This window comes from Phaethon aethereus (assembly GCF_964289735.1).
Source record: "Phaethon aethereus genome assembly, chromosome: 4".
NCBI lineage: Eukaryota > Metazoa > Chordata > Aves > Phaethontiformes > Phaethontidae > Phaethon > Phaethon aethereus.
Window position 1 is genome coordinate 78,602,122 of NC_138578.1, and position 19,219 is coordinate 78,621,340.

Genomic DNA, 19,219 nt, shown 5'->3' on the forward strand with positions numbered 1-19,219 from the left:
TTTCAAAGAAAAAAGAAAAAAAAATGTTGTTAAAAGGCTACAAAGCAACAAGGATGAGATAACTCTAACATGAAAAAATACTGTTTTCATTAATATCTTAAGTGCACTTCAGGGCTGATGAGAAATTCTGCAGGCCAAAAATCGTACAGACAGGACACACATGTGAAATGTGTAATGATACTGCAAAGCTTTCTGCATGTTGCTCCCTCCAGTTTCCTTGGACTGAAGTGACTTAAAATGAAATAGCAAATTACTCACAGGGCATCCCTCCTCTAGAACCCCTCACTATATTCTGAAACAATTAAAAAGTTCCACGTTCTTCTACATACTGGACGTGTTGCTTGAATAAAGATGAGTGCCACACAATGGCAAGAAAAACTAGAGTTGCCTGGAATTTGTACATCTTTACTTGTACCAAGAAAAAAGATTTCTCATTGCTGCTGCTATGTGCTAGAGATAAGTTAGAGATGATAAAGTTCCACTTGATCTATTCCTCTAGAAATCCTGTCTTAGAACATATATTCAACACTCACAGACAGTAAACACTTTTCTTAAAGGCAAGTACACTGAAGTTAATCTAAGCGATACAGGCGTTTCTTCCCACCTACAATACTCTACAAAACAGAACCCCAACCAACCAAAAGGACCTTTTAAAGTCTCAAATTCTAAAACAACACTCTTACCTTTGTAGGTATCCAGAACGGCTGGTTTTCACCGCTGTATCCACGAGACCTTCCCTGCCAGCCATACAGTGAAAGAAGAATTCCTAAACATAAGCACAATATCATCAGCATTCTTCTGAGAAGTACAAGACTGGCAATTTATGCTCTTTCTCAAAAGCTACATATGAAAGCAGGGTGAACAAAGCTGATTTATCTATAATCGCAGAAACTCTGTATTAAAATTCCAAGATTTAAATAAGCTTCAGTATAAGCACAAGCAGCATTAAACTTACAGAAGGTTTGATCCCAGTGAGAAATCTGCCAGTCACAAATCCTCCTGAGCTAGGAGAAAAATCATAAGGCTGGAAACATGGTAGTGATTTGCCAGATGCCATCAGTGGGGGCCTTCGACCTTCTAACTCAATCTGGCCCAGCAAACAAGAAATCTAAACATGAACAGGAAAAAAGGAAACCTCACTTTTCCATCCAACTTTTTGCTCATATAAGTTCAACAATTTTCCTTGAAAAACATAGTAAAAGAATTAAAATGTTCCCTAAATGTTCTTTAAATAAATGCTGACACATTCATTACACATTCTTGCTACTGATGGGCAGAAAAAGGCATGTAGATCTCATCCAGTCTTTTAAAGTTATTCCAGGCCCCTGACTCATCCTCAACACTTCCATTCTCATCCTGTATGTTTCTTTTAATACAAAAAGATGGGAAACTAAGAATATCGCAAATATTTTTTAGGTCCCTACACTACCCTCACCACCTCTCAGCAGAACAAAACCCTCTCTCTCTCGAGGGTCATTGGTCATTCTCTTTTATCCGCGACAGAATTTTAGTTGGCCTTTTTGTGTTTATTGCTTGGTGTCTGTGTTGTAGAAGGCAAAACGAAAAAGCATCCTTGCCATTTCTACCAAAATCAAAGTAAGATTTAGTTGTTCCTATTCAGTAGCAGAAGAAGGAAACAGGTCAGTCTCAAACAGAGGCCAGGAAAAGTTGTTTTGCCTACAGTAGGTTTGTTTGTATAATCTGCAGCATTCCTTCTAAAAAGAAGGTCTGCAGTTTCTATAAATCCTAAGGTACTGAGAACTGATTCAAAAATAGAAGGTTGTAATAAACATTGACTCTCCTCCATCACCCACTGAGGTCTTTATTATATTCTTCTAAATTTTTTCCATGCCAAAGGCCTCCATTCCCAAAGCCCAGAATAAAAATCTTGCTTTGGTATCCATACAAGAGTTTCTCAATAGCTTATGTTCTAGGACAAATCACATCAATACATGCTGCTGCTAAGTATTGTAGCTGTCATTACCTGCATTGTATTTACAGTGGATCCTTTGGCTCCTGACTGTACCATCAACTGCAAATTGTTCTCTGGAAAGCTCCTGTGGAGACCAAGGGGCATACAAACCTAAAGAGTTGAGGTGGGGCAAAGGGAACAAAACCAAACCATTATTAATAAACCAAAGCAATTCCTGTTGAAGGCTTTAAAAAACTGAAAGCATGACTAACCACAAACATTCCTAGTTATAACTTTAAAAGCATCTTGAATGTTACGCCATCTTCTCATTCAGGGAGGACAAGGTTGAGGGGCACAGGTAAGGCAGTATGCGAAGCCTCACGCTGAGGACAGATGGAAAGCTCCAGCCTCCAGAACAGTCAGGCAGCCCTCATCAGTATTAAATTAACTTACTAAGAAAGTCTCCAAACCAGATTAGTATACACAGATGCCTCAATGCCAACCTTGTTAACTTCATTGTTGTAACTGTTTACTTCTTCCTTGAATTTCAGATCAACCATGTTAAAATCCCTCTGGTCTTTGCAGAGATGGGCATCTTGCCATTTCCCTTGGACCTCCTCACATGATGCTGTTTCTGGCAAATTAAGAGCAGCTCTAACAGCCTGAAAGTAAAATATGGGGTTTTTTAGGTGCTAAGCAGACATGATTAAACAGGGCAGGATTTAAAACATTTTTAATTATGGGGGGAAAAAAATTTCTGCAAGACAGACTTACTTCAATACCATGTTGGCTTGACTTTGCAATGATTTTTTTTCTTTTGTGGTCTGCTTCAGGTTTAACCAAAATATCTTCGATCCCTGTTAAAGAAGAGTAACAGACCACATAATGATCTAAACTGAAAAAGAATCGTGGGAGGAACCACATTTGGTGTCAGGGAGTTTGACAGCAAGGAGCTGGAAAAGAAAGTCAAAATTAAAGATATAATAATTGTTAAAAATCAGACTAACTGCAGTTTGATAAGGAAAAAAAAATCTGAGTTGTTTTTGAGGAAGGTGGCATAGGCTATCAACAAAATGTGCAACATCAGCTAAGCTAAGCTTAAGGTGCAAAATCAACTCCCTAACTTAAGAAGTCTTAACTTCAACAGTGCCTATAAAATCTTAACGGATACACCTGCACACTAACAAACATGTTACAGGCCAGCTACATCAAACTCTTTTTTCTCGTTTATCCACTTCCAAGTTCCTATTTGCTGACCATTGCAGCATCTGTCATTTCCCAGTTTTAAAAAGGTAAACTAAAAATACAGACCCTTGTGAAGACAGGACCAGGAGAACAACAGCTTAGAACAAATCAAAGGTTGGAATCCTAACTCCTTCCTGTAGGCTACTTGTAAGAAGCCCTGCAGAAGGCACTAAAATGCCTAGAGCACATGATGGAGGAGGAGAGGCTGAAAGATGTGTTTGTTTGTCCTTTAGAGATACAAGAAAACAAAATTTTCTTTAAGAGGAAAAAAAATTTCACAATGTATAGGATCAGATGTTGGCACAGGGACCCAGAGAGGTTGTATAATCACCATCCCTGAAGACATTCACAACTTGACTGGACACAGCCCTGCACAAGCTCATCTGGCAGGACTTGCTTTGAGCAGGGAGAGGTGTTAGATCGCCTCCATAGGTTCCTTCCAGGCTACATGCACAGCAGTTCCAGGCGGACAAGTGGGACAGTTTATTAGTGAGTTACACATATATTTACAAGGCAAAGGAGCCTATGGCCCTAACATATGTCCCTCTATCATCACTCTTTCTGTCCAGCCCCTGCTCTCCCTTTCTCCCTTTTCTTACTACAACCTCGTCTCTTCTATTTTGTCTCCTTCTCCTGAACCTTATTCATCTCATCCCAAAGTCTCATTTTGCTCAATCCTGAATTATCTCATCTTTACCAAACCCCAAACTCCTGCTCCAGACCCACTGTCTTTTTCTGATGTTTTAACTTCTCTAATGATTCCATCTTCTTTGCTCATTATCAACTAGTTCTTGCACCCTGGCTCTCAAGACATATTTTCTTACAGTCAGTTAATCACCTTCCTCAGTTCAACAGCTCTCCCTCCCTTTTCCTTGGCTCACTGCAGTCTGTTGGTTCCTCTACGTACCTCTAAGTGATCATAGTGTGCCTTCAGATAAAAGCCAATTTAAACTGTCCTGCTGCTATATACTGTAAGTATTTCATTAGTACGAAAACATCTTGTAACATTCTACATGGTCATTTGAAATATTTCAAGTAGTGCAAGATGAGAGAGTAGAGTGGTGGTCACATTTTTACTGTCTGCCAAGTGCATTTTTGTATAAGTTTGCACAGCTGTTAACAAAAGTTAAACATTTACCAAAAGATTTACAGTACAGTGAGATATACAAGACTTGACTAACAACCCCACAAAGTTCTTCCATCTCACTTCATCAGTTGTTCTGGTTTCTACACACCTGTTTTTTTTTCAGAGAGGTAGAAATAACAAAGAAGCATAGGAGGTTTTGATCTAAACAGAATTTCAACACAAGACATTTAGGCTCTGTACACTTCGACTAGGCAGGACAGAAGAAAGAAGCTGATGGACATACTCAAGATTATACTTTCTCCTTATGCTTAGAAGGCCAGCTATGCACCAGCCAGAACACAAAAAGACCCCCCCAAAAAAAAGAAAAAAAGAAAAAAGAGTGGCAAACAGCCATCCCACTCAACGACAGTCTTGCAAAACTTTACTTACAGAACTCTTAGCATGTGTTACACCCAACAATGTCTGCTTTATACCTCAGGAGGTGCTGCACTACAGCCCTGGTGAATTAGTCCTTGTGTTACTCACCCATTGTAAATCCCCTGTAGAGCTGCAGATAAGCAGTAAAGAGGCGTCCTAGACATGTTAGCACTTTCCCACTAGTTTTACCCCCATAGATTTCATAGCAACAGTGGACCAGGCCATAGGCAGAGCTGCCAAAGTGAGCTTTGTCCAAGACTCCACACAGTAATTCCCCATTTCTAATAATAACCTGAAAAATAAAACACAGCTATTCAGGAGAACAGAAATTCTGATCTTCTTATGATCTCTACAGGTTTTTTTGTGTAATCTATATGAAAATAGGTTTTTAAGTAAAAAGTCTAAAAAGCCCACATATTGGTGAACAGTTAAATACGGTCAGATTATCTACACTTCCAGAATTTATAGTAGAAATAGAACTTCTAACACCATCTGTATTTTTTCCACCTATAAAGTCAAACAATGAAGACACATGATCTAACAAAAGCAGATGGAATCTCTATCAATCAGGATCAGAATAGTTTTCCATGACCGCCAGGCCAATCCTCTAATCACCACCTTCTGGGAAAAATTCTTTCTCAATATCTGTGTTTAACTTTGTCATCCCCCTGCTTCCCTTTCCATTCCTCTACTCTATACAAAATGTTACTACGGTACATCCCAGTGCAGCCTTGCAAGTCGCTGCCCCAGCATACCTGAGATTCACACATTGAATCAAGATTTAGACATCTGTTTGCAGGTCCCTTTACCCAGGCTCTTCCACCAATCTTAGCCTTCCCAGTCAAATTCAGCGGGATGTGGTTTTCTGGAATGATGTTTATTAACAATGTAGAAACAACCTATAAAGAAACAGGACAAGTGGCAGAAACTATTTATTTCCTGTATTCTCTTCTCAATGTAAAGAATTTGGCATGGAGGAGAAAAGCTTATTTTTCCCACTGACAGCAAAGCTTTAAAAGCTAAAAAATCTGAAGTTTACAAGACAGGAATATCCCCTTGCTACTCTAGCCTTTGAAAGATCAGTGAGCTGAGACACATAGTTATTCAGAAACATATGGCACCAAAGACCTTTCCAATAATTAGATATATACATATATATTTTTAAAAAAAAAAGTTTCTGTTCAGTTTTACAGGAAAAACTAGCAGAGAATTTCCTCTGCTCTGCTGTAAGACATAATACTTGGATTGAATGTTAAACCCTCTTAAACAGTAGAAAATGAAGCATTCATTTGGGCTTCCCAGATATTACATCAACCTAATGATGATTTCAACCAAAAAGTCAAATACCAGAGTATTTACCTACGACCTTTAGATTTAAAAGCACTGACTGGCATAACTTAGTTTATTATGATCCAAGAAATTCCTTCTCTGCTCCCACATCTGCAAATTGCAGCATTATACTTCTATCTGCAACACTGTTCAGAGCAGCAAGTAAAAGTACTATTCTAATATTGTCATTTTAAATGAAAGATGACTCCCACAGCTCCAATAACACACACCAAGACCTATATGGTGGTGATTAGATGATGGGATCCGGCTTTTCAGCAACCCTCAGCAGCACTGGTTTTAACATTAGCATTCTGCTTGCTTTGGAACCACCAGCATTCTTCAGCCCAGTAAATTATAAACTACCTGCTTTCCTGTCCATAATTGCTGTGGTTTCATAATGGCAGGAGGAAAGATTTCAATTCTTCCTTTTTTGTCTGTTAGTCCTCGGTAAACAAGCTCCATATATTGCTCCCTGGTGAAAAAACAGCCCCGGATTGTCATGCTGACTCCAGAAATCATGTGATCCTGGATCAAGCCAGGAAGTGGCTTCCCGTCCTAAAGAAACAACAAGAAAAAGGGTTGGGCAGGGTAATAAGTCATGTGCTAGCAGGTCACAAAATTATTCCAGCTGGATAAAAGCATCAAAGTAATTCGTAAAGAACTCTGCATCACAGCACAACTCACTACTAAATCTCTCCTGGACATTAAAAGGAACAAGGTTATTTGAATATGATTTGCTTTCTCTAGAAGAAAACAACTGAGTTTGAGGAGAAGAAAAGCAAGTAACAATGCCTCAAAAACAAGAATCTGTCGAGGGAAAGAGCAAGACTGGCAATAGGTGGAGACAGAAAAGAAACTAAGAATAATTAAATAATAACTACTAAAAAAACCCAACCAATCTCACTTATCATTAGACAAAATAAACAAAAAATCTTAAAAAATGCGAAGGAAGAAATTTATCTGACAGTTTTGCTTACCTTTGGAACCAGATACTGTTCATCAGTAAAGGCTAAGGTGTAGGCCTCTGCTCTGCCCAGCTCGCTCTGTGGAAAATGGGCATTCATTTCATCACCATCAAAATCAGCATTGTAAGCCTTGCAGTTGGCATAGTGAAGCCTCAGCACTTTCTCTCCTGGCAGGATTCGGGCCCGGTGAGCTTGGATGGAGGGTCTGTGAAGAGTGGGCTGGCGATTCAGTAGAAGGACATCTCCATTTTTAATATGTCGACATACCTGAAAAAGAATTTTGCTTGCTGCCTCTAAGGTATTTCCATGCACACCTCTGAAAGAGTGCATCTTAAAATACACACATATCCAAAACATTTTCTTTCTAGTATTAATGTTCTATGCAAAACTTGGTAAGAGAATCAAGACTACTTGCCCCTGAATGCCCCCTGCTCCACCTATCTCTCCTCTCCTTTGGCAATATAGAGATCAAAGACCGAAAAAGAAAGGAAATTATGCCATTCGTAAATGAGAAAAGCTATTTAACCAAAGCCTCCCAACCTTTTCTAAGCCACCTACTAAAAGTCAAGATACCCCCGCCCTGGGAGCCTTTGTGAGCAGGCCCATTGGAATCACCAGCAAGGACAGTAGTAGGAGTATTTAAAAAAAAATGACCACAGGTGTCAGAGGGCTCCGACAAGCCCTTTGTCATACTCACAATCTTCAGCCCTGACTGGGGTGCACCTGAAGAAGGAGTGAGGAGCTGCTTGGCTATGGCTTCCCTCTGGGTCAGGCTGCCTGCACTCAACACCGTACGAGATCCATCTTCATTAATGACCATGGAGGCCCCAGGGTGAACCTTTGGGCCATTTATGACAGCCTGCCTCAGCTCTTTGACATTCCAGGGAGTGACTGGCTGAGGGTAAGTCAGTTTGGTAGCAAATACCTAAAGAGGAGGGAAAAGAGGCAAGAAATAACCAATTGTTCAGCTTTGGCTTAAAATAGTACTAAGTCATTGAGAAAATAGTGTCAAATGTTAACTCATACAATGTAAATGTAAATTACTTTAAGCTCTTGGATGCATATCCTCCTCAATCTACTGTCATGCCAAATAAATACATTGCTGTTTTCAAATACCCTACCATAAGAATAGAACCTATGTCCTTTTTATGATTTTCTACTGCAATAGAAAAGGAAAACTTAATTAGCAATTAAAAAAAAAAGCATGATTTTCGATTCTGCAAACAAACCAATAAATACAGAGACAATGCGTATTATCACCAGGTCCACTATTTGTATATAGGCAAGCAGAAAATATGATATAATGAAAAGCTCAAATTCAAGCTTGGTGTCATCTCTCTGTGGTTAAAAATCATTAAGGATGAATGAAGTTGATAACATTATTAAGGTCTTTTCTTAAAGGTTTCTATAGCTGCTACAAGATACACTGTACAAAGACCACACGAGAAACAGGATCTACTTATAAAGTTTGCACCAACTCATAATCCCAGGAAGCAAGTACAACATTTTCATTTTTTTAACCCTCCATCCCAGAGGTGGTGTTCAGTATATCAATGTTGCTTCTTTATTAACACACAGTGGTAACATGCAGCTATGACATACCGGAGAGGAAAGAGTCCAAATGAGTCAGAAAACCTCTAGATTTTAAACTACGTAGCTGAAAGTGTTATAGTGTAGTTCAGTCCCCAGCTGCACCAAAAAGAAACACTCCTTTATTTCTTCTTACCATAGGAATGCCAATCTCATTGGTACCAATGTACATATCAGGGCAAATGACTGACCGAGCAGCAAAATCCACACGCTTTCCCATCATGTGCTTGCGGAACAGTCCTTCCTTTTTCTCCAATAGCTTTGAAAACAGAAGTTAAATTAGTGATTAAAACATGTAAGCATGCAACATCAGCCAGATTCTCCAGATATTGCAGCAATGAGTGTCATGAAAATGCCTACACACTAATCACAAATATTTCACTTTTTTCTTATTCCATCAACTTCTCTTGTTTTAACTGTCTGTGGCACACAAAGTCTAGAGTCTCTAAGATTCTGCCTGCTACCCACCTGACGAATACCAGGGTATTTTTCTGTCATTAGTTTGTCCATGTCACTATCAAATACAATGTTGACATGGCTCTGAAGACGAATCCAAGCGTTGTACAGCTTATCTGCAATGGTCTGTCCCGGAATCACTGTCAGGACAGAATGGTCCAGAGGTTCATTATTCTCTCCTGTCTCCTACAGAAACAGAAATTAGAAACTTGTATTTAATAAAAAATACCTTCTATTTACTAGGCTGAAACTATACAATTAAATAGCAAATGAAACACTGGCCACTATTTTCAACCTCATTAAAGACACTGATTTTAAAAAAAGGCATTAACAATGTGAACTTTACTTTCAAATTCTTACAACCAAGGGCCTCAGGTCTGCTGTCAAGCTCTATAAACTGACTTGGATAGGAGATCTCCAAACACCACAGCTACATATGCCAGTGGAATTTTAAAAGATGACTGCTAATCAATCATCTCCTGGTAAGTGACAGTCCTCTTTCCAAATTAGATGTTACTGGTTAGTCAGTCCGTGCTATGAATCACTGTGCTACCAGAAAGTCCTATTCTTAGATAAAAATAACATAAATCCAAGAGCTTTTATCACCTACACACCTTTGTTTTCAGTCTAAATGTTGGTATACCAGTCACATCTGAAACGCATTAATCTTCTGCAATATCAAACGTTTTAAGAATATAACTCCACCTAGTGGCTAAATTCTGAGTGACTAAAAATGTTTTCAAAATGTTTTACACTTAAAATGTAAATCAAGTTCAGCTGAAACTAAGTCAAGTATCAAAGAACCCTCAATAATACAATTCATGAACAAATATGAAAAGAGGCATGGTGACATACATTATTATTTACCACTATATGACCATGTGAACTGGTCAGTAGTTAAACAAGCACTGTTACTAATTAATGCTATTTGTGAATTTTTTGGTTCTTTTTAGACTCAGTGGTTAAAAATAACCATGACGTTAAAAAAAACCCATAGAACACCTCTCTTACGAGAAGAGTTGGGGTTGTTCAGCCTGGAGAAGAGAAGGCTCCGGGGAGACCTTATTGCAGCTGCCAGGGCTTAAAGGGGGCTTGTAAGAAGGATGGGGACAGATGTTTTAGCAGAGCCTGTAGCAACAGGACAAGGGCTAATGGTTTTAAACTAAAAGAGGATAGATTTCGACTACATCTAAGGAAGAAATTTTTCACACTGAGGGTGGTGAAACCCTGGCCCAGGTTGCCCAAAGAGGTGGTAGATGCCCCATCCCTGGGAACATCCCAGGTCAGGCTGGACGGGGCTCTGAACAACCCGATCTAGTTGAAGACGTCCCTGCTCACTGCAGGGGGGTTGGACCAGGTGGCCTCTGAAGGTCCCTTCCAACCCAAAGACTCTATGATTCTATGATCACATTTGGCTCTACTGGGCTTAGAAGATGAAGTGGCTTTCCCCTCCCATCATTCTTCATTTGATGAAATGCTGGAAAAGTTTTATTCTGAACTGTTTGGGCTGTACATATTTAATTCTCCAGTAACAAGAGCGCATTATATCTCGCATACAGTAATCTTAATACAAAACCCATGACAAAAGGGAGTCTGCATAAAATGTTTTTTCCCTTTGCACTAGGAGGGTGAGTGGAAAGAGGTGTGAGCAAAAAAAAAAAAAACCCAAAACCTATGGAGAACATCTCCAACGCACACATTTCAACAGCCCAGGCAAAAACTGTTATTGGAACAATTTAAACAGGAGCCTGCCTGAACTCAACCCACACATCCAAAAAGCAAAGAATAAGATAACCAGCAACTCTTACTGTTTGGATTTCTTCTTCTGCCATTTTTATTGGCTGACATTGTTCTTTTGCCATGAAAACCAAGAGCTTCCGTATCATTTTGGCATCCTTCATGACAGCCTGCAAGTTCACAGTCTGACCATTTGTAAATAGTCGGTCTCCAACACGATTTACAGGACGATACCTACAGCAGATCAAAATTACTTTAGAAGATGAAAGCCACCAAAAAGTAGCACAATAAACTGCAAACATTCTAAGCTAAGTCTTCAATGCATGAAAAATAACTCCTATAAACTAACAGTGAGCATTTAAAAATTAATATATTACACTGAGACAGTCACAAAAGAGGAATGATTCCTTAACAAGAAATTCTACCAGTACTATACAGTTATAATATTCTATAATAATTTAAAATACTAAAATATTTTTTTCATAACTAATATTTTAGTCCTTTAAGAAACTCATTTGAAGTTATAATAAAACTGATCATCAGCTACTGCTGTGATTTTTATTATTCCTTTTTTTTTTTTTTTTAAACACTCCACTGACACTTTAGCAGACCAGTGTCTGTACTACAGGTGTTTGTATCTCCAACTCCTGCAAGAAATATGTACTAAACACATGATTTCTACAAAAGTTTTTTGGGGGAAATTTTACCTTGAAGGTGGAACCACAAGTAGATCTAAAAAAAACATGTCTGGACTGAATCCAGAGCTTTCATGGGGATCCATCCCAGGGAAGAGAGAACGCAAAAAGAAACCTAAAAAGATACAATAGAAAAGATAAACTCATTATCACTGCTATTGTTTGGAAACCCAACTCCCCAGATGCATTTGGTCAGTCAAGTCAAAAGAATCTGCTAAGTTAAATACTAGCGAGCTTGTTTAAATAAAAACATACAGGCATACTTTAGAAAGAATTGTCATTGTTCTTTCTGGTCATGTACATGATGTTTGTAGAAACAACTCTGAACAGAAATATGGAGTATAGCAAAAGAAAAAGCAAAGCAGCAGGAAGAAACAGTTTCCAGCTACTAGCTGTGACTGACACATGAAACTGCTTTGGTTTTTCCTGGCAACTGCTGATGGATTCAGAGTACAGGGAACTCAAAAGAAGAGACCACTAAATATATCCTTAACCAATGTAACTGGGGGGAATATTAGGTGCAGCACCATATGAACATCAAATTCTCTGTAAAAAACAATCGTGATTTGTGGGGAGCTACAATTTGAGAATAGCTGATCAAACTATTCATTGAATCCAGCTCTCTGCATCCACTACCTACCAGTCCTCCTGCCACAATATCTGTCTTGCAGCCAGAAGCCCTTAAGGCAACAGGTAAAGATTTGACAAGGAGTTCATATGGGAACATTTGCAGACTTTGTCCACTAAATGATACACAAGTATCATTTACAACACAAAGTAATGTTGCTCTTAACAACCATTACCTTCATTCTTCCACAGAGCCAGGATGTATTCCTTGGCAGTCATTGGTGTCAGGTATCCTCTCTTTCCTAACTGGCTTTCATCACTAGCTGAAAAATAAAAATAAAATAAAAATAATAATTAAAATAATAAAAAAAAGAAATCACAAGAGGTTACTTTGGAGGGTTTTTTTGCTTACAATGATAAGTGCTTCCAGCTCAGAGAAGGAATAGAAGTACATACGAAATACACTGACTGACATCTACATTAAAATTATCATTAAAATGTTTGCTTTGGGAATACAAAATTAATTAAAGAAAGAGTCTTCCCAGTATGAAAAAAATAAACCATTTCTGTGACTAATGGATATCAATATAAGTAACTGAATCAAGACTCAACTTTAACACCTGAAGTGTATGTTTTATTTGATTAAACGTGAGCTGGACCCTTTCTTCAAATGATCTCATCCACTGACCAAAACACAAATCAAAAGTCAGGCTGCAGCTGGGAAACACAGGAGTGGGATTCAAGTATTACCAGTGAGATCAAGGTTCCCATGAAATACCCAACTGGATGAGACAATAGTGACAGTCAGCAATCCATATATATTATAAGTTAGAGTCTGGGCTAGCTGTATGTCATCGAGGAAGGAAAACATATGGTTCTGCTACTGAAAAGCAGAAAGTTGTTTTTTTTTAAACACCAGAGATTTCAGGTCTCAATTTCTACCCCTCTTGCAGGCCAGCCCCTTGTGTCCCAGGGAAGCTAGAGCACACAACTCGATGAAAAGCAATTCTCCCACGACCTCAGATAAAGTTTCCTACTCTTCTTTTGGCTAAGGTCCAGAAATCCAGATTTTTCCACACTGAAACTTCAATTCCCCATTCCTTCATATAGAAAACATTTCCAAGGTTAAAAGCACTCCCTCCGAGATCCAATACAATGAGCAACTCTGACACAGGATATGCAGAATGTACATGAACTGTATAGTCCATCCCATTTCCAAAGATATAAGACTTCGCTATAATGAAAGTAATGAAGCAGTGTTACAGCCTGGGTATTTGAACACTGACAGGAAGAAGATATTTCTTACCTGTACTTCAGCTGTGAATGTTAACAGACTGCAAGAATATGGCTAGTTTGCAGCTTTCTGTGGTAAGGCAAGGTATTCTAAATCTGGCAACTCATGAGACCTTCCAGAACAACTATTTTCTTCACTAGCATAATAAAACATGCCCCTAGACTTTCGACAGTCCTAGAGGGGCTCAAATAAAAAGCCCAAATTAGTACTCTACAATTTAATGGAGTGAAATCCTAGTTTTCAATCAAAAGTAGTAACACTGGGATACGCAAACTTTCCTGACTTTGCTGAATGTGTTATGGATAGGATGTTAAAGCAGAAATCTGACCTTTCCTCTTTAAAACCCATCACTGATATTGGGCTTCTTCAGTCACAACTCCAGAGATTTAATCTAGTATTTAAACCACAGACTAGCAAATGGAATAAGTTCTCTATAGAAATCTTTTTTATGGGTTAAATAACTTATACACAAATCCATTTATATTCCACCTGGTTGTGTAAAGGATCAAGGATACAACAAGAGGAAAAAATTAAGTTTAAAGGGATTCCAAACACTAGGTTAATTAAACCTGGAAAGCGTCACCTACTTTATTTTCTGTCTTTTCCTCTTTAAGAGGAAATTATTCTGTAAGAATCAGGATTACCCGATTTTCTTTCTGAAGTAAGGTTGGTCATCTTCCTCCTAGTTTTTTATCAAGCCTCTCTATTTTAAAAATCTAGCAGAAAATCATCTACCCACCCAGAATGAAGTGTCACAAAACCACATTAGAGTTGACATAGATTATGATTTTGTACTTCTTTTCCTGACATACAGGCACTTGTAGCTGCAGAAACACAGAAGGCTTGCAAACAGAGAAATTTAATGGAGTTGGGTACTCCCCTACTGCTGAGCTTACTGTTTTATTTATTTTTTTTATAAATGAATCACAAGTGCATAGTCACTGCTAGGAACCTGTGCACCTTAAACACAGGAAAATAAGTGCAAACATATTTGAGTAGAAGACACATATTGTACCTGCTGGCTCATCCAGGATGCCTTCCTGTCCTGACTTACGGTACACTGTAGAAGGATAGGTTACTGTCAGCTTGCTGTTATGCTCTTTTCGCACTAGTGATCTCCTAGATCTTAAAGGAAAAAAACAAAACCAGGAAAGGCAGACAAAAGTTAATACAAATGCTCACAGTATCTAACTTTACAGTAGCTATTTAATTCCTTGTGTAGTTAAACTTACTTGCAGTTTGGGCATTTCTTTGAACTCATATGTGCTTTCCAGAACTGTGCTATCAGTTTATTTCTACACTCGCATACATTTTTGACCTGATAAAGAAAAAAAAAACTTAAAAATAATGAAAATAATAATAATAAAAAAATTTATATGAAGAATGCATTATACACTACACAATTAATGTTAACTATCAACACAAACATTATTAGTATCAATGCACACACATCCTTGTACTGAATTCATGCCTTGATCTCTAGTGTTCTTCCACCATCTTCCCATATTTGCTGGAAAGATACATCCCCTCAATGCCCACCACCCTCTTTTTTAAATTTATTTCATAAATAGTCTTTACTTTTCAAGTCAGTAGAGAATTTTAAAGCTTGTCTCTAATGATGATTTAAGAAGGTAGAAGATTGATAAAAATCACTTCTTTTGACTGTTCATGAATGTCTGACTTACAAAGTGGTTAAAGTTAGTTTTGAAACAAGTGACTGAGGAATTAAAAACTTAGCTTAAAACCAACTCTGCTCTAAGATGTTAAACCTTTAAGTATCTTCTTCACTAATACTTTCCTTTAACTAACAATGTACGTTACACTGCATTTAAATGGACGTGAGAATCCAATTATATAACTCTTTCTAAAAATTTCACTTTAAGTAATTCTGCAAATTTGCTGGATGCATGAGTTCTCAAAAAATGTTCTGTAGCTCAAAACAGAGCACCATACAGTGAAGTATCAACATCTGTAGGTAATATACTGACAGCAGTATCAGATTTACACCATCAAAACATTTCCCTAAACAAAGTGTATTTACCAGAAATCTAGCAGTTATACTAACAGGAAATAAAATCTTTTTAAGTTTAATTTCAGACATTTCACCCAGAAAGCCCTCTAAGTATAACACAGTTCAGAATTCCACAACAAAATCTAGAGACTACACAAAGACAGACTTTCTTCTGCACATTACTATTTTAAGAGGACAAAACCCGAGATGTCAGGAGAAACACCGATTGTACTTACATTTGGACACTGATCTCTTATTTGATAACTTTGCAGTATTTCCTGAACGTGGTTATTTAACTCTTCTTCAATTTCTGAACCTGTTGCATCTGCACATTGCTCTAAAAACTAAAAGAAACAAAATAAAAGAAATTGGGATAGCTCTATAGTTACAAGATTATCAACTCAAAAAGGAATAGAGAGATACACAGTACTTGCCCTGTTCAGAATGACTTCAAGATCATGGACAGCATGAAGCAACCCTTTCTCCAGAACCTTCAGCTGACTTAGCAGTAAATGAACCACAGCTCGAGTACATGTCAGCATGTGACAATTTAAACAAGAACCTCGAATTAGAAGGTATAATTTCTGGAAAGAAAAGGAGAGAAAAAGTTATCCTGGTAGATTTACTAGCTTGCACCATAAGCAAGTAGATAGATTTTTTTGAACTTAAAGAAAGTGCTACTGTAATTGAGAAATCAGACTGTTGAATTTAATCATAAAGAATTGGACTGAAAAAAAAGTATTTATTTCAATCACACAAACTCACATGCAAAGCATGATCTGTAGACAAACTATCTGCAGGCCATCTACATAACAGATACAGGGGTCAAGAGAAAAAGCCTGTCATACCTACAGCAACTCTGGCACCTGCTCTTTTATAGCACTGTGATTACAGCTACCAACGTACCCAAAATTCCATTCTAGTAAAACGATATGTTCTGGTCACAAGTACTGTCAGTGTCCCTCAAGATTCTTCATGTAACCACACTCTCCTCCAGCTTCAGAAAAATGTCAGTGTTTTTTATTGTTCAGCATAGCTCTGCACACAACTTGCTCTAGCTGCACAGAGTACTAGTGGCCTGAAGGCTAGGAATTACTGCTGCACGATTTTATTCCTTGGTGAAATCAAAGTATTTTACTTCAAAGCTGGGTCAGCACTAGAAGTGGGATGGACCTCATCTAACTTCAGTCATCTGAAAGTGGTGTTTTTAGTCTCAATTAGTAGCCTATGCAGGAGCCAGCTGCTGTAAATGAGACTAGCACCTCACAAAGGAAATTCATCCCAGTTCAGGTTCCTGTTACAGGCTAGATGAACCTGCCTCTGCAAACAGCCCTGCTCCTCAGACTCCAGAAAGAGCTAAAAAGTACTAATCAGATTACACCTCTAACTTTCAGAAGACCAAAACAAGGCAAATCATACCCCTACTCCCAGGAATCCTTTCGTATTTAAAAGATGACCCTTTGAAAAAACACCCACATGAAGCACTTAGAAGAAATGTGCAGTTTGACCATCACCAGTAGCTTTCAAAACAAGCGTATTAACACCTTGTCCTGAAAGATGCACATCAAGTCAAATCTCTACTCTACGTTAGGTGTCCCACGTATCATGTACAAGTAGCATTTGTAAAGCTATGAGAAGCACATGTCTGACTTCCAGATGCAAGAAATCTCCTTGAGAGCCTTTTTTTTTATTATTACAAAAAATGAATAAATTTCTGTATAGCTTAGCATTTTTCACCTCCCTGCTGCTGCCAAACTTACACCACTATATTCTTCCATTTACTTGGCATATGCATTTTGTCACTCAGCATATTGCTGGCTAGGTTGTTAGGTCTTAACCGCATTGATAGAGTCTTCTGGAATAAGTTATTCTGGAATAAGAGGACCTACTGGACAGAATGTACAAACACAGCTATTCAGAGCTCAAAGAAGCCCTGAATGTCCAGAAAGCACTTGCAGATCCTAGGATAAAAGTAGGTTGCTGTTCATGTAAGTTTGTACTAGTAGTTTAAAGGAAACAACTAATAACTTTTACTGTGCCATCCATTTAATTAAGGCATGAGACCCTGCAGTTTGTCATATAGTGATCAACATCGCCCCTCTCATTTATCTACATAGAGTAAAATAATAGTTACAATGAAGTGCATATTCCACAAAAGTCTAAATACTCTATTTGTATTGAACCATCATGACACAACAAACTTTTTCTACTATATTTGCTGTTATTACACATAGAGAGAAAACAGATCTTGGCACCTTTGCTATTTTCAAGGACTACAAACTGTATGACAGCTTGAGCACCATCAACCATTTCACCAGCAAGACAATAATTAAGCAGACATACATCAAAAAACAGAGGGTTGTAGACAGTCAGAGGCAGTTCTATATGGCCAAAATGACCAGGGCAGTTGCTGAAGTTCTGCATGCAAGTTGCACACACTTCTTTGGAGTCTGGAGGTCCCAAAGCCAAGTCGTACAGTCCATTAATGGCTGGATTCCCCACATTATCCAAATACTGAGGATTTGTTATGGGTTTTACACTCAGTTTCCTGAAGTTGAAAGAAAAGAACAAAAATCAATGGCAGTAAACACCCACATGATTTACTTGAATGGTACAACTAGCACTGACACTTAGTATCTATATGATTTTTTTAACTGCTGAAAACATCTTTTTGAGGGCACTTTGTGCATGCAATGGGAATTTCTGTATCATTGATTTAATTGTCCAAGTACAATCATTCCTACCACAGCAAATACTTCTATTAGAAGTAATTTTGTCTGTGTGTCCTCTCAATCAGGAGGAGAGGTATAAAAACAACAAAAACACTTAGACAATGACAGCTGCACATCCTTGACTATACATGGTGCTAACATCACATCAACACTAAAGAACTGGTGACAGCTCTCTAGAACTCCAGGAGAGACAATGTGCTGGAAAAAGCCTCAAAAAAAGCCTGTGCAACAAAGATCTCACCTCTGCGATACTTACGTGGTTGCTAAAATAGCTGAACATTTTCCCCTTGCTGAAACCAGCAAGGTCTCTTCCGTGCCGGACACTCAGGATCAGATCCCAGGCCAGGTTTCCAGGAGTGTGCCCACCAAGGAACAAAGCCCAGTCTTACCAGGATAGGGCTTCTCCAGGCTCTGACAGGCCCTGCTGCCACTGAGGTGCAGGGATGGGCGGAAACCAACATACCCCCGCAGGGGAGACCTCCCAAGAGAGGTGCAGCCTTCACCCTCCCAAAATGAGTTTATGCCGCACCCAGCAGCCTCTGCCCCTTGGCAGCACACGGAAATGGCCATACTTCCCCCAACTCCGTTGCCGGCAAGAAGCAATCCTGAGAGGACCGGGGCTGCCTCCCCTGTCCCCTCATTGTCACTTTCCCCCCGCCCCCCTCAGTCCCCCACAAAGAACCCCCACACACACTCGCCTCTCCCCGGCCCCACAGCCCTTCCCCACTCCTTCAAAACCTCCAGCGGCCCCAGGCCTCGCAATGGGTCTGATAGCCCCACAGATAGTCCAAAAGCCCCCTAACCCTCAACAACCCAGGGATACTCAGCTGCCGCCATCCCAGTGGCTGGTGAGTGCCAAGGCGCAGTGAGCCTACATGTCCCAGCAGGCCGCGCGCCTACAGCCCACCGAGGCCTGCCGCCGTTCTGACGCAAGGCACGCCGGGAGCCGTAGTCCTCAACAGCGCCCACAAGGCGGGGGAAGAGGACAACCCACCGCCTGCCGCGGATCCTCACCTGATCTCCTCGGCCGTGTACATCCCGAAGGAGACCCCAACCAGCCGCCGCCACGGCACCACTTTCGGCGGCCTCATGGCGAACGAGTGAGTCTTCCCCGGACAACACTTCGTCCCTCTCTGCGGCCGAAGGTGCTGCGCAACTGAAAGCACCACGCGGCCCCGTCGG

General features: G+C 39.3%; 1 protein-coding gene across 1 annotated transcript in view; it reads right to left on the minus strand.

Moving 5' to 3' along the window:
• POLR1A (RNA polymerase I subunit A) overlaps positions 1-19,128 on the minus strand; it is a gene marked incomplete at its 5' end in the record, with an annotated part of 33,685 nt that extends 14,557 nt beyond the window's left edge. Inside the window, 21 exons of the mRNA XM_081999086.1 lie at positions 684-766; positions 956-1,108; positions 1,985-2,083; positions 2,416-2,574; positions 2,687-2,769; positions 4,770-4,953; positions 5,417-5,560; positions 6,354-6,545; positions 6,968-7,222; positions 7,653-7,880; positions 8,682-8,804; positions 9,014-9,187; positions 10,810-10,972; positions 11,446-11,548; positions 12,237-12,323; positions 14,310-14,419; positions 14,527-14,612; positions 15,542-15,649; positions 15,740-15,889; positions 17,649-17,853; positions 19,052-19,128. Of these exons, the coding sequence (XP_081855212.1) occupies positions 684-766; positions 956-1,108; positions 1,985-2,083; positions 2,416-2,574; positions 2,687-2,769; positions 4,770-4,953; positions 5,417-5,560; positions 6,354-6,545; positions 6,968-7,222; positions 7,653-7,880; positions 8,682-8,804; positions 9,014-9,187; positions 10,810-10,972; positions 11,446-11,548; positions 12,237-12,323; positions 14,310-14,419; positions 14,527-14,612; positions 15,542-15,649; positions 15,740-15,889; positions 17,649-17,853; positions 19,052-19,128 (2,966 nt within the window). The remainder of the gene's footprint in view (positions 1-683; positions 767-955; positions 1,109-1,984; positions 2,084-2,415; positions 2,575-2,686; positions 2,770-4,769; positions 4,954-5,416; positions 5,561-6,353; positions 6,546-6,967; positions 7,223-7,652; positions 7,881-8,681; positions 8,805-9,013; positions 9,188-10,809; positions 10,973-11,445; positions 11,549-12,236; positions 12,324-14,309; positions 14,420-14,526; positions 14,613-15,541; positions 15,650-15,739; positions 15,890-17,648; positions 17,854-19,051) is intronic.
• Between the last annotated feature and the right edge of the window lie 91 nt (positions 19,129-19,219).